This window comes from Geotrypetes seraphini, chromosome 9 (assembly GCF_902459505.1).
Source record: "Geotrypetes seraphini chromosome 9, aGeoSer1.1, whole genome shotgun sequence".
Lineage (NCBI taxonomy): Eukaryota > Metazoa > Chordata > Amphibia > Gymnophiona > Dermophiidae > Geotrypetes > Geotrypetes seraphini.
In genome coordinates this window covers 122,907,401-122,922,422 of record NC_047092.1, presented here as the reverse complement: position 1 = coordinate 122,922,422, position 15,022 = coordinate 122,907,401, and the positions used below count along the sequence as shown (strand labels likewise).

General features: G+C 45.6%; 1 protein-coding gene across 4 annotated transcripts in view; it reads right to left on the bottom strand.

Annotated features, from left to right (window-relative positions):
* The window catches only part of GIGYF2 (GRB10 interacting GYF protein 2), a 674,098-nt gene that overhangs the window by 543,142 nt on the left and 115,934 nt on the right, over positions 1–15,022 (bottom strand). For all 4 annotated transcript variants that reach the window (XM_033959534.1, XM_033959536.1, XM_033959537.1 and 1 more), the window contains one exon: positions 2,876–2,984. In XM_033959534.1, coding sequence (XP_033815425.1) covers positions 2,876–2,984 — 109 coding nt within the window. The remainder of the gene's footprint in view (positions 1–2,875; positions 2,985–15,022) is intronic.

The following is a 15,022-nucleotide window of genomic DNA, read 5'->3' as shown; positions in this document are numbered from 1 at the left end:
AAACATCAAAAGCTTTATTATATTAAGGGAAAGAAAAAATACTAAGTTACACCACTGCTAGATAGGAGTTACTAGAAAAAACACACTGTAGAAAACAGTAATTATAGTGGGCAAAAAGCCTGTAATCAGTGGCTGTGACAGAAACAAACAAGCAAACTACATGGCTGTGGGAGCATCTATGCATGGTCTTCAAGGTTTTAATGGAAAACTCTGGAGGTCATTCAGTGAACATCACTATGGTGAAAAGGAGGTAATGCTGTCCTTGTATATATTTCTTATAAGACCCCACCATGAGTGCTATGTTCAATTTTAGAGGCTATGACCTTGTAAAGACATTCATAGGATATTTAAAAATGGTACAGAGCTTGAAACAAAAATCCTACAAAAAAAGACTTAAGGCACAAAAATGTGCTCTGTAGAGGAAAGGAAGACGTGTTTCAGTAAAATACCAAATGATACACTCCTTCCATTTTCATCTGTATGACTCCTTGTCCTTGAATCTTTTTCTACAAAAGTGTATCTAAGAGGAAAGTGTGGAAATTCTTAGATGCCTCGAATAACCTATCACTAGAGGGGGTGAAAACAAATATTGATACAGATGGGTCAGATACAGAAAGCAGTGGTATAAAAAACAAAAACAGGGTTGAGAGGCTGACTAAAAGAAAAAAGGGGCCTGAACTCTACTTTAAGTGCAGAAACACATGTTCATCTACCAAAAAGAATACAAGATCAAAGAGAACACGCAACAAAACCCACTGTGATAAGGAATAACGACCACCAGTAGATATATGGGATATATCTGTAGAATCAACCAGGCAGAATGAGTGGGTCAAAAAGACACCATCTACCAACATTCACCATGAAACAGATTAACAGCTCTTGATTAGTTAGCTAACCTATCATACATATAAATTACAGAGATGAGCCAAAGGCACGTTATCAGGAAACAGAGAAAACATATGCACATCATCTTTATCGTGCTCTACATACCCTGGTTTAGGAGTAAAATTTGTTCATGTCATGGTATGCACAAAACTAAGCAGTAAAGAAAATCGCATTCTAGATCCACACAATTAGCATACCATTTTAAGTGTTGTCTTCTCTAAAGCAAGCCGAAGAAATTCATTAATTATTCCACAGGAAAAACTAGAGAAACCAAAAAAAAGGACGAAAACTGTGGACTCTTTCTTGGTGCAAATGTATCTTTTAAAAATGATGCAAGTCCAAAAACTTTATAATAAAGAGTAATGCTGGTCAGACAATAAATCCACATAATACACAATAAAGGCATTGTGGCGTGGACCTGACACAGTCTGTGTTTCAGTCATAAAGACCTTCTTCTGGAGTCCAATCAGATACTGCCACAGGATAGAGTATGCTCATGAGCATTCAAAATACTTTGTGTGCGAAAGCAGAGTTCTTTCTGCACAAGGATTACTTGCAGAGTAAGCGGTCTTTTGGACCACATACTGTTCAAGTAATCCTTGCGCAGGTAGAACTCTGCTTTCATATACACAGTATTTTGAATGCTCATCAGCATACTCAATAGAGCGTTTTGGACCCCAGTTAGAATACAAAAGTTAAATAGTTCAAAGTCTAATAGATGCTGGCACTGTAATCTTGAAGTAAGGACTTTTAGATCATCTTTTGTTTTATTGTCCCTTTATCTTAGCCTTTCGGAACTCAATTTGGGATCAAATAAATTGTTTATTGGAAAAGCATGTGGCATTATGTTATGATACAGTACTATTTGGTATGTCAATGAAGAAAAAGAGCCAAATATTATCAAATAACACATTCAGCATATCACATGTAATTGGAAAAACTGCAGTAGATTCAATTATAACTTCTGGTGGAACTCATGTCACATATATAAAATGGAAAGAACAATAGCTATACAGGGAACTATAAGAATTTTAATAAAATTTGGGAGCCATTAACTTCTTATTGTAAAGAGTAAATAACATTTTCAATTGAAATATACACCGTCTAATGTTAGGAAGGGGGGGGCTTTATATTTTATTATTCATATTGGGAAAATAATAGAGGGAATGATGGGAGGAGAGGGTGGTAATTTTATGTATTATAAGACAAATAGAAAGATTGCCAAGTGATGTGTTTAATTGTATTGTTTCAATGTTTGTACACTTGATGTAAGATTGAAAATGAATAAAGAATTTAAAAAAAAAAAATCCTGTGGCAGTATCTGATTGAACTGCAGAAGATGGTCTTTATGGCCGAAACATGGATCCTGTCAGGTCCACGCCACAATACCATTACTGTGTATTATATGGATTTATTGTCTGACCAGCATCACTCTTTATTATAAAGATTTTTGGATCTATTTATTGACTTGCATCATTTTTAAACAAACATTTGCACCAAGATCAACTCCACAGTTTTCGTCCTTTATCTTCTCTAAAGCAGCATTAGCACACATAAGGGCCTGAATTTAATTTTCTCAACTGTTTCCTTTCAGTTTTATTTATTAAAATTTAAATAAAAATTGAATAGATAACTCTGGCATATTCTTTATGAAGTAACAGATAGTGTTTTGGTTTACATTGCTAAAGTACACCAGATGTGTGCAGTTATATTTTTTTTAATCATTCCTTAAGTAGATCTGCTTCTAAGAGACAGAATTATGTAGCCATAAGGGAACTATTGTCCCAGCCACAAAAAATTAGATTGTGTGCCCACTAGAAACAAAGTGCCTGAATATAATATATATAAACCACTTTGGTTGTACCTCAGGAAGATGGTATATCAAATCCATGACCCTTTACCCTCTCTTTTCAGTAGCAAGCAGTAACAATGAAAACTACCTCATAACTGTATGCTACATCACCCACAGCCCAGTTAGAAATCTGCATACCTCGACCTCTAGAGGAACTTCGACCTCGAGGAGCCCCCACCACCGTTCCTCCTCCTCGTCCTGTTAATCGCAGGACAGCGGCACTGTTTACAGACATCGAGAAATTTCTCTGTCAAAAAGAGGACAAAAGTAAGTCCAAAGCCTGGAAAAGCACAATTGCCCAACTTTTCTATCACACTGAACCACCCTCTTCTTAATATACTGTGTCAAAGTTTCCAAACTGGAGAAGGAAATACTCTGAGTAGAGATGGTGGAAAGGCAAAAGGAACAATGAATAACATGCAAAGAGGCAGTATTCAGAGAAGCTTTATGGAGGTTTCAATGCTACCCCACATGTATGCAATCCTCTGGGTCAAATTGATAATTTAACATGTTTATAGCTTAACTATTTAAGTTGAAAGAATAACACAAGGACAAAGTCAACTGATAGTCCTCTGGCCAGTGGTATTAAATGGAGGACAGGTATTTTGCTGAAGACTCAGGAAGAACTTCTGCAGACTGCATGCTCTCCTTGTCAGCAACACGTCTAATGAAGAAACAGGCAAGACAGCAACCACAGCAGTTACAATATATCAGGCATTATTGTAAAAAGCTCACTGGTTGCCAGTTACATATAGGATTACATATAAAATAGCTCTTCTAGTCTTCAAGACTATACAAACCAACGCCCCGGCATTTATAGATAGGCTTTTGATCCCACAGAACTCATCGAGAGTTCTTAGATCTACTTCACAGTTTACCCTTAATGTACCTTCCTTGAAAATTATCGGAACACGCCGTGCTTCTATTTTTTCTGTAACTGCTCCAATGACTTGGAATTCTCTTCCCTTATATCTAAGACTCGAATGAGATTTGCAGAAATTTAAAAGCAGTTTAAAGAGCCTTCTTTTTAAAGAAGCTTTAACTGAAAATACAATGTCCAACCAAGATGTAATACTTTACGATTTCAGCCATCTCCAAATTAAGATTTTTAATAGTTTTCTTATTCGACCCCATCTCCGCCAGCAATCCTCTTCTTCCTACCCTCCTTATGTACTTAGCCTTTTATGTACTTTTTCTTTAAAATTGTATTTCCTCCCCTCTTTCCTATTGTTTCCCATGGCTTTAAAAAGCAAATACCCAAGTAGGTCTGGTAACAAACTATGTATATGTGATTTTTCTAAAATCATATTTTTACCTTTTGTACAACGCTTTGTATTTTGGTAAAGCGTTCAATCAAATAATATGAATAAACTTGGAAACTTGGAAATTATGAAGATACTCAAAGGAAATTTTAAAAAATTGATAAGAGGACTCCATACTGAGTAGTAATCAGTAACCTCATGTAGTCTTATACTTAATACTTCCTTTCGCTGCACATATCCAAAGCAGAGTAAAATCACATCACTTCTTAACATCTCCCAAATCCATCCCTTCCTCCTCTAGTACAACATCAGATTCCCTCATCTACTCCTTCATCCACTTATCCTCAGTTTGCTCAAGACTCCCATATCATTACTGTCATATTTATCTGTTGTGCAGTTTACTTTCTTTCATTTTCATAACCATATAACCAACCCTTTTTCAAGTCCCCATCTGCTTCCACTTCTAGTTCAAGCTTCTTGCACACAAACATTTTATAGCTCTTCATCATCTCATCAACTCTTTTCCCTGAAATCTGCTCCTCATATACTGTATGTATCATTGTTCTCCACTGCCTAATGCCAGTTCTGTGATTTCAACCTTGCTACAACAAATACCTAGAATAATCTTTCTGCATTAGTCTTTCCACCCTCCATGATCACATTCAAATCTCAGAGAAAAATCCATCTCTTTGGCACTGTTTTCATTTCCTAACCTGCCTTATGTCTATTACTCCCTTCTTACTCATTTGATTTCCAGGCTGCTACAGTTCACACATCTTGGCCAAATTGTGGGATCCACGAAGCAAGAGTACCTCCTATGTAAAGCCTGTGCTGAGGTGATGGTAACAGTATTAGCAAGCTAATTACAGGTTTTCTTTATTTCCCTCTGTAATCAAAGATCCTATTTCAGATTCTACTATGACCTAGATACAGACAAATAAAAAGGTAAAGTGAAAGAAGAAAGAGTAAAAAAGACAATGTTGAATGTATGGTTGTGAGGATGGTTGTCAATGTGAGTGCCTTGGTTTCTTAGACCATGGAATGATTTTCTAAGACCTGCTCAGCAGAGATGGTGTCCATCTATCAAAGAAGGGACAATGTCTTTAGTAACAGATTGGCTAATGTACTGAAGAGGGCTTAAAACTAAATTTACTGGGGGATGGGTGTAAAATACCCTAAGGTAATTAATACCTCTCAGGAATATAAGGCATCAAATACCATTAATGAAATCAGACAAAACAGCGAAAGCTGGAAAGCTTTGGATACTAATGCCAGAGGATGGGAAACAAAATTCCAGATCTAGAGGCTGTAATAGTAGAAGCTGAATTGGATTCAGTGGCAGTCACAGAGATGTGGTTCACAGAAAACCATGACTGGGATGTAGTTATACCTGGCTTTAATCTATTCATTTGGGATAGGGTAGGTAAAAAGGATAGAATGGCATTACAGTATATGTTAAAAATAGTATTAAAGTGACAGGATTGCAAGACTAGGGGGTAAAGAAGAAGCCCTATGGGTTAATCTGGAAAGAGCGAATGGAAAATGCACATGCTGGTGTAATATACAGATCTCCTTCACAGTCGAAAGAAATGGACAAAGATTTAATTGAAGATGTTCACAACATAGCTAGGAAAGGGGAAGTACTACTGATAGGTGATTTTAATATGCTGGATGTGATTGTACCGTTCTAGCTGCAGGGTCATGTAGAAGCAAGATATCTTGGATTTGCTACAGGAAGAATTGTTCTGGCAATTAGTAACAAACTATATAAAAAATCTTTTTTAAAAAACGTGCTGTTGGTAAGTATTGGAGGGAACACCATTCATCCAAACAAAACTGAGACGTGTGCTACTAATGGTGCAGACATTTCTTTAATATTGAGACAACCTTAAGTCTTACAGTAAAAGTTCTAGATGTTTGCCCTACGTAGTCTAAATTGCAGGGGGCATTTCACAATGTATACCACATTTTTAGATTGACATGTAGTTTCATGTCTGTTTATATTCCTTACCATTGTTGTAACCAACAAAGCTAGTAAAGGTAGCCATAACACTGCAGTTTGAGCATCAATCACATGGGTGGTGTCCCCCACTAACAGGAGGGCATCCATCATCAAAACTCTCTCTTGATTTGTGGCACAACATATCACCTAGAATTCTATTTCTTGATTGTGCAAAAATGTCTGCACCATTAGTACACACTGTGTAGAACAACAACATTGTTTTGCTAATTTTGAGTGCTGGGTCATTGATATGATCCTGGTATATTTAAGACGAGGAGATGTCAAGAAACAATTATAGTAAAAACAACAGTAGTGGATCCATCGTTTAAACACAGTACATCCCCATGGATTAAATACTGCGTCAGAATGGCAACCCTTTTTTGTTGTTGTTAAAATGATAATGGGGATCACTAATGATTATATAACTTCACAATTCTTTGAGGGTCACCTTGGTTTTTTGGAGTTGTTTTTGTACTAACGCACATGGGAGACACTAAGGGCCAGATTCTGTAACTGGCACCCAAGTCGGTGGCCACCTTAAAAGTGGCCGCCAATCATCTATCAATCATTCCAGGACACCAGTTACAGAATCGCTCCAAGATAGGTGGCTGAAATGTTGGCCCGGAAAACCCAGGCCTACATTTCAGCCACTTATCTTGGCTGCTAGAATGCAGCAGCCGAGAGCAGCAGGGGAATTCACCCCCTCCCCCCCCCCAGCCGCGATTCTATAACTAAATTGCAGCTTTGGGAAGTCCCTACCACTCAGCTGATTGGGGGGGGGAATTCCCTGCCACAATCGGCTGAGAGCAGCCACAGCAGGGAACCCCACCGCAAGTCAGCCGGCAGGAGAGATTCACATTCCCTCTTGCCAGCACTAATCCCCCCTACCCAACATCCCCCCTGGCAAGAAGGATGCCCAATCACATGCAGTTAAGGCCCAAGCCCAATGCACTTAAAGCCCCTCCCATAGGAGGAACTTTAGGCACCTGGACCAATTGGAGTCTTAGGCCTCCTCCTCAATGCATGTTGAAAAGCTTTGAGAGCATTGAAGATCGCTCTGAGTTCCAACAGATTGATATGACACTGATTATCTGTGCTGAACCAATGACCTTGTGTCCGTAGACTGTCGAGATGAGCCCCCCAAGCGTAGGTCGAGGAATCTGTCATGAGGACCTTCTGATGAGGGGGCGTCTGAAACAGTAAACCTCTGGAGAGATTGGAAGAGAGCATCCACCAGCGGAGAGACTGTCTCAATGAAGGAATGACTATAATGTGTCGAGAGAGTGGTTCGCAAGCCTACGTCCACTGAGATTCCAGGGTCCATTGAGGAATTCTGATGTGAAGTCTGGCAAAAGGAGTCACGTGAACTGTCGAGGCCATGTGACCTAGTAGTACCATCATGTGTCTTGCTGAGAGTGAAGAGCAGGAAGACACTTTGTTACAGAGTTGAAGAAGAGCATCCAGACATTGTTGAGGAAGGAATACTCTGAGTTGGATAGTGTCCAGAACAGCTCCAATGAACTGTAGATTCTGAGAGGGCTGAAGTTGGGATTTGGGAAAGTTGATTTTGAATCCCAAGTTTTGTAAGAACCACGTAGTCTGTTGGGTCGCTACAATAACCCCCTGAGATGTAGGGAACCACCTGAAGACCATGGTTCCGTAGAGCTGCTGCTACCACTACGAGGCACTTGGTGAACACTCTTGGAGATGATGCCAGGCCAAACGGTAGCACTCTGTTTTGAAAATGCAGATTCCCTACCCAAAATCTGAGGTACTGACGGGAGGCCGGATGAATGGTGTTGTGAGTGTAAGCCTCCTTGAGATCTAGAGAACATAACCAATTGTTCTGATCTAGAAGGGAATAAAGGGATGCCAGGGACAGCATACAAAATTTTTCGATGGAGGTTATGCTCTGTTTGAGACAGTTAAAAAGGCTGAGCAGCCTTAGGTGCAGCAGAAGGCTGAGGTTTCTGTTGCTGCTGATGTTTCTTGGCAGGTGCTCGAGTGTAAGGAGCTGCCCTTAAAGGATAACGCCTCTGGAAAGTTGGAAGAGGGTGTGAAGGCTTTGCAGGACCTGGCTTAGGCTTTGATCTGACAATTGAAGCAAAAGATTTTTCATGCTCAGACAACTTCTTGGTGGTGGCCTCTATGGATTCATCAAAGAAGTCATTGCCCTCACAAGGGATATTAGCCAGACGATCCTGAAGATTAGGGTCCATATCAATGGTGCGAAGTCAGGCCAGGCGACGCATTGCTACTGAGAAAGCAGTGACCCTGCAAGAAAGTTCAAAAGCATCATAAGATGACTGGAGAAGATGTAGACGGAGTTGTGCCAAGGTAGCACTGAGCTCCAGAAACTCCACATATCTATGTTCATCCAAGTTCTTCATAAAACTTGGAAGATAGTCAATCAAAAACTTCAAATAAGTCATGAAGGTAAAATTATGGTCATACCTGTTAATTTTCTTTCCTTTAGAAGCAGCAGATGAATCCAGACTAGTGGGTATAGCTCACATCGACCAGCAGGTGGAGATAGAGAACTGATTAACAGTTGGCCTTAAAGCCTGGTGTTCTTTCTGTTGATTCAGTTATGCACTTTGCCCAAGCATCCCGAAGGAGAATGAGCAGCCACAAACTCCATTCCAGTAACAACCGTGCCCTTCTCATTTGAATCCCATAGATATTTACTCGATTTTCGCATCTTGCGTTTTTTATTTATTTATTTTTTTTTTTTTTTTTTCAGTCATGAAATCATACACTTACCAACCATAGCCCCGGCTAACCTAACGCCCTAAATTCCCTACACACCGTCCGTGCCCATGGGGAGGGGCTCTGGATTCATCTGCTGCTTCTAAAGGAAAGAAAATTAACAGGTATGACCATAATTTTACCTTCCATAGCAAAGCAGCAGATGAATCCAGACTAGTGGGATGTAGCAAAGCAAACTCAAACTGGGTGGGACGCCAATGCCGCCTCTGCCAGCACTGCCGCGCCAAAACTCGCCTCTGAACGGGCTGCTACATCTAACCGATAATGCTTTGAAAAAGTATTCCCTGACGACCAAGTGGCCGCCCGGCAAATCTCCTCTAATGACATCCCCCCGGACTCCGCCCAAGATGTAGCTAAAGCCCGAGTGGAATGAGCCTGCAGGTGCTCCGGTACCTTCTTCCCTGATAACACATAAGCCGAAGCAATAGCTTCCTTGACCCAACGCGCAATGGACGCTTTAGATGCCGCCATCCCTTTGTTTTTACCCGCGAACGCGACAAAGAGATGGTCCGACCGGCGAAAAGCATTCGTCACCTCCAAATAATGGAGAAGCATACGGCGGACATCCAGAAGCCGTACCGACAAAAAACGCTTCCCCCAATCCTCCTTCCTGAAGGATGGCAGAAACAGACTCTGGTTCACATGAAAGGACGAAATAACCTTAGGCAGGAAGGACGGCACCGTACGCACCGTCACCCCAGTCTCCGAGAAACGCAAAAAGGGTTCCCTGCACGAAAGCGCTTGCAACTCCGAGACTCGCCTTGCTGAAGCCATTGCCACCAAAAAAACTGTTTTCAGTGTGACATCTTTCAACGTGGCCGCTGATAGGGGCTCAAAAGGTGCCCCCTGCAACTTCCCAAGGACAAGTTTCAGATCCCACGCTGGACAAATACGCTTTACCGGCGGGCGGATATGGTTCACCCCCTTGAGGAAACGGACCACGTCCGGCTGCGACGCGAGAGCCGAGCGATCCACCCGGCCCCTGTAACAGGCAATGGCCGCCACCTGAACCTTTAAAGAGTTGTAGGCTAACCCTTTCTCCACGCCTTCCTGCAGGAAAGCAAGAATAGCCGGCAGAGAAGTCTTAAAGGGCGCCACTCCCTGGTGACCGCACCATGCCTCAAAAATCTTCCAGACTCTCGCATAGGAGGCTGACGTCGAAAGTTTCTTGGCTTTAAGCAGAGTGGCGATCACCCTCTCTGAATAGCCCTTCTTTTTTAGCCTCGACCGCTCAATAGCCAGGCCGTAAGACCAAAGCGGGCCGGATCTTCTATCCATATGGGCCCCTGAGACAGTAAGTCCGGCGTTACCTGGAACGTCACCCGCTCGCCTACCGCAAGCTGAATCAGATCTGCGTACCACGGCCGACGTGGCCAATCCGGAGCCACCAGGATGACTCTGCCGCGGAAGCGAGAGATGCGTTGTAACACTCGCCCTATCATGGGCCACGGCGGGAATACATACAGAAGGGAATTCGGAGGCCATGGGAGAGCTAACGCGTCTACCCCTTCCGAACCCTCTGTCTTGCGTCTGCTGAAGAACCGAGGCACCTTCGCATTGCGGGACGAGGCCATGAGATCCATCTCCGGCAAGCCCCACCGACGGACTAGCTGGCTGAACGCTCGAGGAGACAACTCCCACTCTCCCGGATCCAGAAGATTTCTGCTGAGAAAGTCCGCTTGCACGTTTTCGCGACCTGCAATGTAAGCCGCCGACAGAAGCGGCACATGCCTCTCCGCCCAACGAAACAACTCTCTTGCTTCTTCTGCTAACTGCGGACTCCGGGTGCCCCCTTGGCGATTGACATAGGCGACCGCCGTGACACTGTCCGAAAAGACTCTGGTCGGCTTGTCCTGAAGTAGTGACTGAAAAGCTAGCAGCGCCAGCCTGACCGCCCTTAACTCCAACAAATTGATGGGCCACTGGGCCTCCTGGACGGACCACCTCCCCTGCACTGACGCCTGCAGGCATTGGGCCCCCCAACCCTGCAGACTGGCATCCGTGGTGACCACTATCCAGTCCGGCGTGGCCAACGGCATGCCCTTCCACAGATGCAACTCGTGGAGCCACCACTGCATGCTGTGAGCTGCTCGACGACTCCATGGGAGACGCACATTGTAGTTCAGAGAAGCTGGAGACCAGCGGGAGAGCAGAGACTGTTGCAAGGGCCTCATGTGGTGCCGCGCCCAGGGGACCACCTCCAGAGTCGCCACCATGGAACCCAGCACCTGTACATAATCCCACGCTCGCGGTCTGGCCGTCCCGAGAAGTAGGCGAATTTGAGCCTGTAATTTCTCCCCCCGGTCTCGGGGTAGAAACACCTTCCCCAGAGCCGTGTCGAACTGCACCCCCAGATGCACCAACGACTGCGATGGGGACAGAAAACTTTTGGGAAAGTTGACAATCCACCCCAACGACTGTAGGAGAGAAATCACTCGCTGAGTAACCGCCGCACTCTCCTGTCTGGACGAGGCGCGGATTAACCAGTCGTCTAGGTAAGGGTGTACCCGAATCCCTTCCCTGCGGAGGAAGGCGGCTACCACCACCATGACCTTGGAAAAGGTGCGGGGTGCCGTTGCCAAGCCAAAGGGCATTGCCCGAAACTGATAATGCTGGCCCAGAATCGCAAACCGCAGATACCGCTGATGCGGAGGCCAGATTGGAATGTGGAGGTATGCCTCCTTGAGGTCGAGGGACGTGAGGAACTCTCCCGGTCGCACAGCCGCAATAACCGAGCGCACTGTCTCCATCCGGAAATGGCGAACACTGAGAAATCTGTTGACTCTTTTGAGATCCAGCACCGGCCTGAAGGACCCCCCCTTCTTTGGCACAATGAAGTAAAGGGAATATATACCGGTGCCCACCTCTTCCGGGGGCACCGGTATCACTGCCCCTAACTCGAGCAGCCCCTGAAGAGTCAATCTGACCGCGTCTCCCTTGGCCGCCCCATTGCACGGGGACACCAAGAAAGAATCTACGACGGGAGAGGCAAACTCTAACTTGTACCCTTCTTGTATAATGTCCAACACCCACTGATCTGACGTGATCGTGGCCCACTCCGCCCGGAACTCCGAAAGCCGGCCCCCTAAGGGCAAGGCGGAGGGAGCCAAGCCCCCGTCATTGTGGAGTGCGAGTGGCTGGGGTACGTGTTGACTGTCCCGAAGAGGGTCTCGTCGTACGAAAGGACCCCCTCTGCTGAAACCTTGGTCTCGAAGCAGAGGACGCACCAGATGCTGATCTGAAGAAAGGCTTACCCGCCCTGGATCTCCGAACATCCCTGAAGCGTGGTCTAGACGATGAGGGCCTCACCGGGGGCCTAGCCCTATCCTCCGGTAAACGTTGAGTTTTGGTATCCCCAAAATCCTTCACCAGCTTATTTAAATCTTCTCCAAACAATAAACCCCCTTTAAAAGGGAGTCTCACCAGCCGAAGCTTAGAAGCTGCATCGGCCGCCCAATGCCGTAGCCATAAGGATCTGCGAGATACCACTGACAGAGACATCTGCTTAGCAGATGCCCTAATAATATCATACAAGGAGTCGGCTAAATAAGCCAAGCCCGACTCCAAATCTGCCAGCTCCGAGGGAACAGAACCCCCAGACTCCATTAACGTATCTGACATGACCTGCGACCACTGCAGACATGCTCGCGCCGCATAAGAGCTGCAGATTGCGGCCTGCAAGGTAACTGCCGCTACTTCAAAGGACATTTTTAAGGAAGATTCAATCTTCCTATCCTGCGCATCCTTCAATGTCACACCCCCTTCCACCGGTAAGGTAGTCTTTTTAGTTACGGCTGCCACCAAAGCATCCACCCTGGGTAATCTAAACTTATCTAGTTCAGTCGGGTCAACCGGATACAAGAGCCGCATGGCTTTTGTTACTCGTAAACTGGCCTCTGGCGTATCCCATTGCGCCGAGATCAGCTCATGCATGGCTTCATGCACCGGAAAAGACTTGGGGGGTCTCCGTGTACCGGCCATCAGGGGATTACCTGATACCGCAGTATCTGCCTGAGAAATATTCAGCCCCTGTAAAGCTTTCGAAATCAAGGAAGAAAGTTCTTCTCTATGAAACAAACGTAGAGCGGACGGGTCATCCACATCTTGACCCGGGGGATCCCCTGTATCCCAGTCCAGGACCTCCCCCTCCTCCAAGGATTCCGGAAGAGAAAAAGGGGATCTAGGCAGAATCTCCTCTGCTTCCGCGGTCGCAATCCTGCGCTTCTTTGGTAGCAGCGACTGCCCCGGCGAGCCCACCGTGCCCTCAGCCGGCCTGCCTGTCCCACCAGGCACCACCGCCGACGTCGAGGGCACTGGAAGGGACACATCGACCCCCGGCCCCGGCGGGACGGGCTGCGCACCCTGCAACAAAAATGCCCGGTGTAGCAGCATAACAAATTCTGGAGAAAATGAACCAAACGGAAGCGCCGCTGACTCGCCCTGAGCCGCACCGGGGAGCGGGGCCGCGACTGCCGCTGGTGCTCCCGACTCCCCCGCCGCCGCTGGACTCCCCACTGCCACGGAAGCGCCCCGCAGCTCCGACTCACCCTCGTGCTCCGGGGACATCTCCCTTGCCTCACCGACCCGGGCAATAGCAAGCTCGCAAGCCTGCATAAAGGCATCTTCTGCCGGTGGAGCCTCACACTCGGCCGAACACAGGCCTGACCGTGTTCTGCGCGCCCCACAGCGCGAACACCGGCGACCTGCCTCCTTAGACATCCTGCGTTCCAGCACGGCGTTTTTTTTTTTTTTTTTTTTTTTTTTACACGCGGCGAACGCCGCCGACTGCCGACTCCGCCCCCCAACCACTCCTACACGCCGGCACGCGAAACCCAAGCAACGAGGCAGGGAAACACTCACCACTTCGCTCCCACGATCTTAGACGCCAGGACACGGCTGGTAAGTGTACTGAAGGCAAAAAATGCAAAGATTGCAAACGCTCAGCACTACACAGGAAGTCGACTGGGTTTTTTTTTTTTTTTTTTTTTTACTGGAATGAAGACCTACGACCCCTGCAGGACCAATCAACCCCTCAATCACTCGGAGGGGAGGGTGGAGCAGGGACCTGGGAGGGCCCAGGTGTAACTCCTAAAGCCGGCACCAATCAGCCAGGCACCCCTGTCCTACTGAAGAGACTGAGTCTCAACAGAGGCAGTCCAATCGAACACCAAAATCTCCGATAGCAGCTAGAATCCAAGAGCTAGTGGGCTAGCTCAGTCCCTGCTGGGAGATAGAGCAAAACTGAATCAACAGAAAGAACACCAGGCTTTAAGGCCAACTGTTAATCAGTTCTCTATCTCCACCTGCTGGTCGATGTGAGCTATACCCACTAGTCTGGATTCATCTGCTGCTTTGCTATGGAAGATGAAATTGTAATTGAGGACTCTAGAGACCATAATGAAATTCTGGTAAAGGCGACGGCCAAACTTGTCCATGGTCTTGCCCTCTCTTCCAGGAGGTACTGTGGCATAGACCCTGGAAGGGTGGGTTCTCTTCAAGGAAGATTCCACAAGAAGGGATTGATGAGATAGCTGTGAATTCTCAAATCCCTTGCAATGTAGTGTTCTATACCTTGATTCCAATTTGCCTAGAACAGCAGGTATAGCATAAGGAGTCTCCAATTTCGTTTGAAAGTTTGAGACAAAAGTTTATTAAGAGGAAGTTTGAGTGACTCTGCAGGAGGTTGAGGCAGATGCATTTCCTCAAAATATTCCTTAGAATATTTAGAACCAGCATCCAATTTAATTTCCAAGTCGTCAACCATTTCACGAAGGAAGGAGAACATAAGAAGTGCCATCTCCGGAACAGACCCTGGGTCCATCAAGTCCGGAGATCAGCACACACGGAGCCCCGCCGGGTGTACTCTGGCATAGTATTAGTCCCCATACTCTAAGCTTCTCATAAGAGATATGCATCTAGCTTGACCTTACCTATGTTACCTTAAGCCACTCATAAGGAGATGTACATCTAACTTACCCTTAAACCCTGGAACGGTGGATTCCGCAATTATCTCCTCCGGAAGAGCATTCCAGGTGTCCACCACTCGTTGCGTGAAGCAGAACTTCCTGATATCTGTCCTGAACCTGTCCCCCCTTAGCTTCAGTCCATGTCCTCTTGTCCGTATCACATTAGACATTGTAAATAAATTTTTATTGTGCTCTATTTGGTCGATTCCTTTCAGTATCTTGAAAGTCTCAATCATATCCCCTCGCAGTCTCCTCTTCTCAAGGGAGAACAATCCCAGTCTCTTAA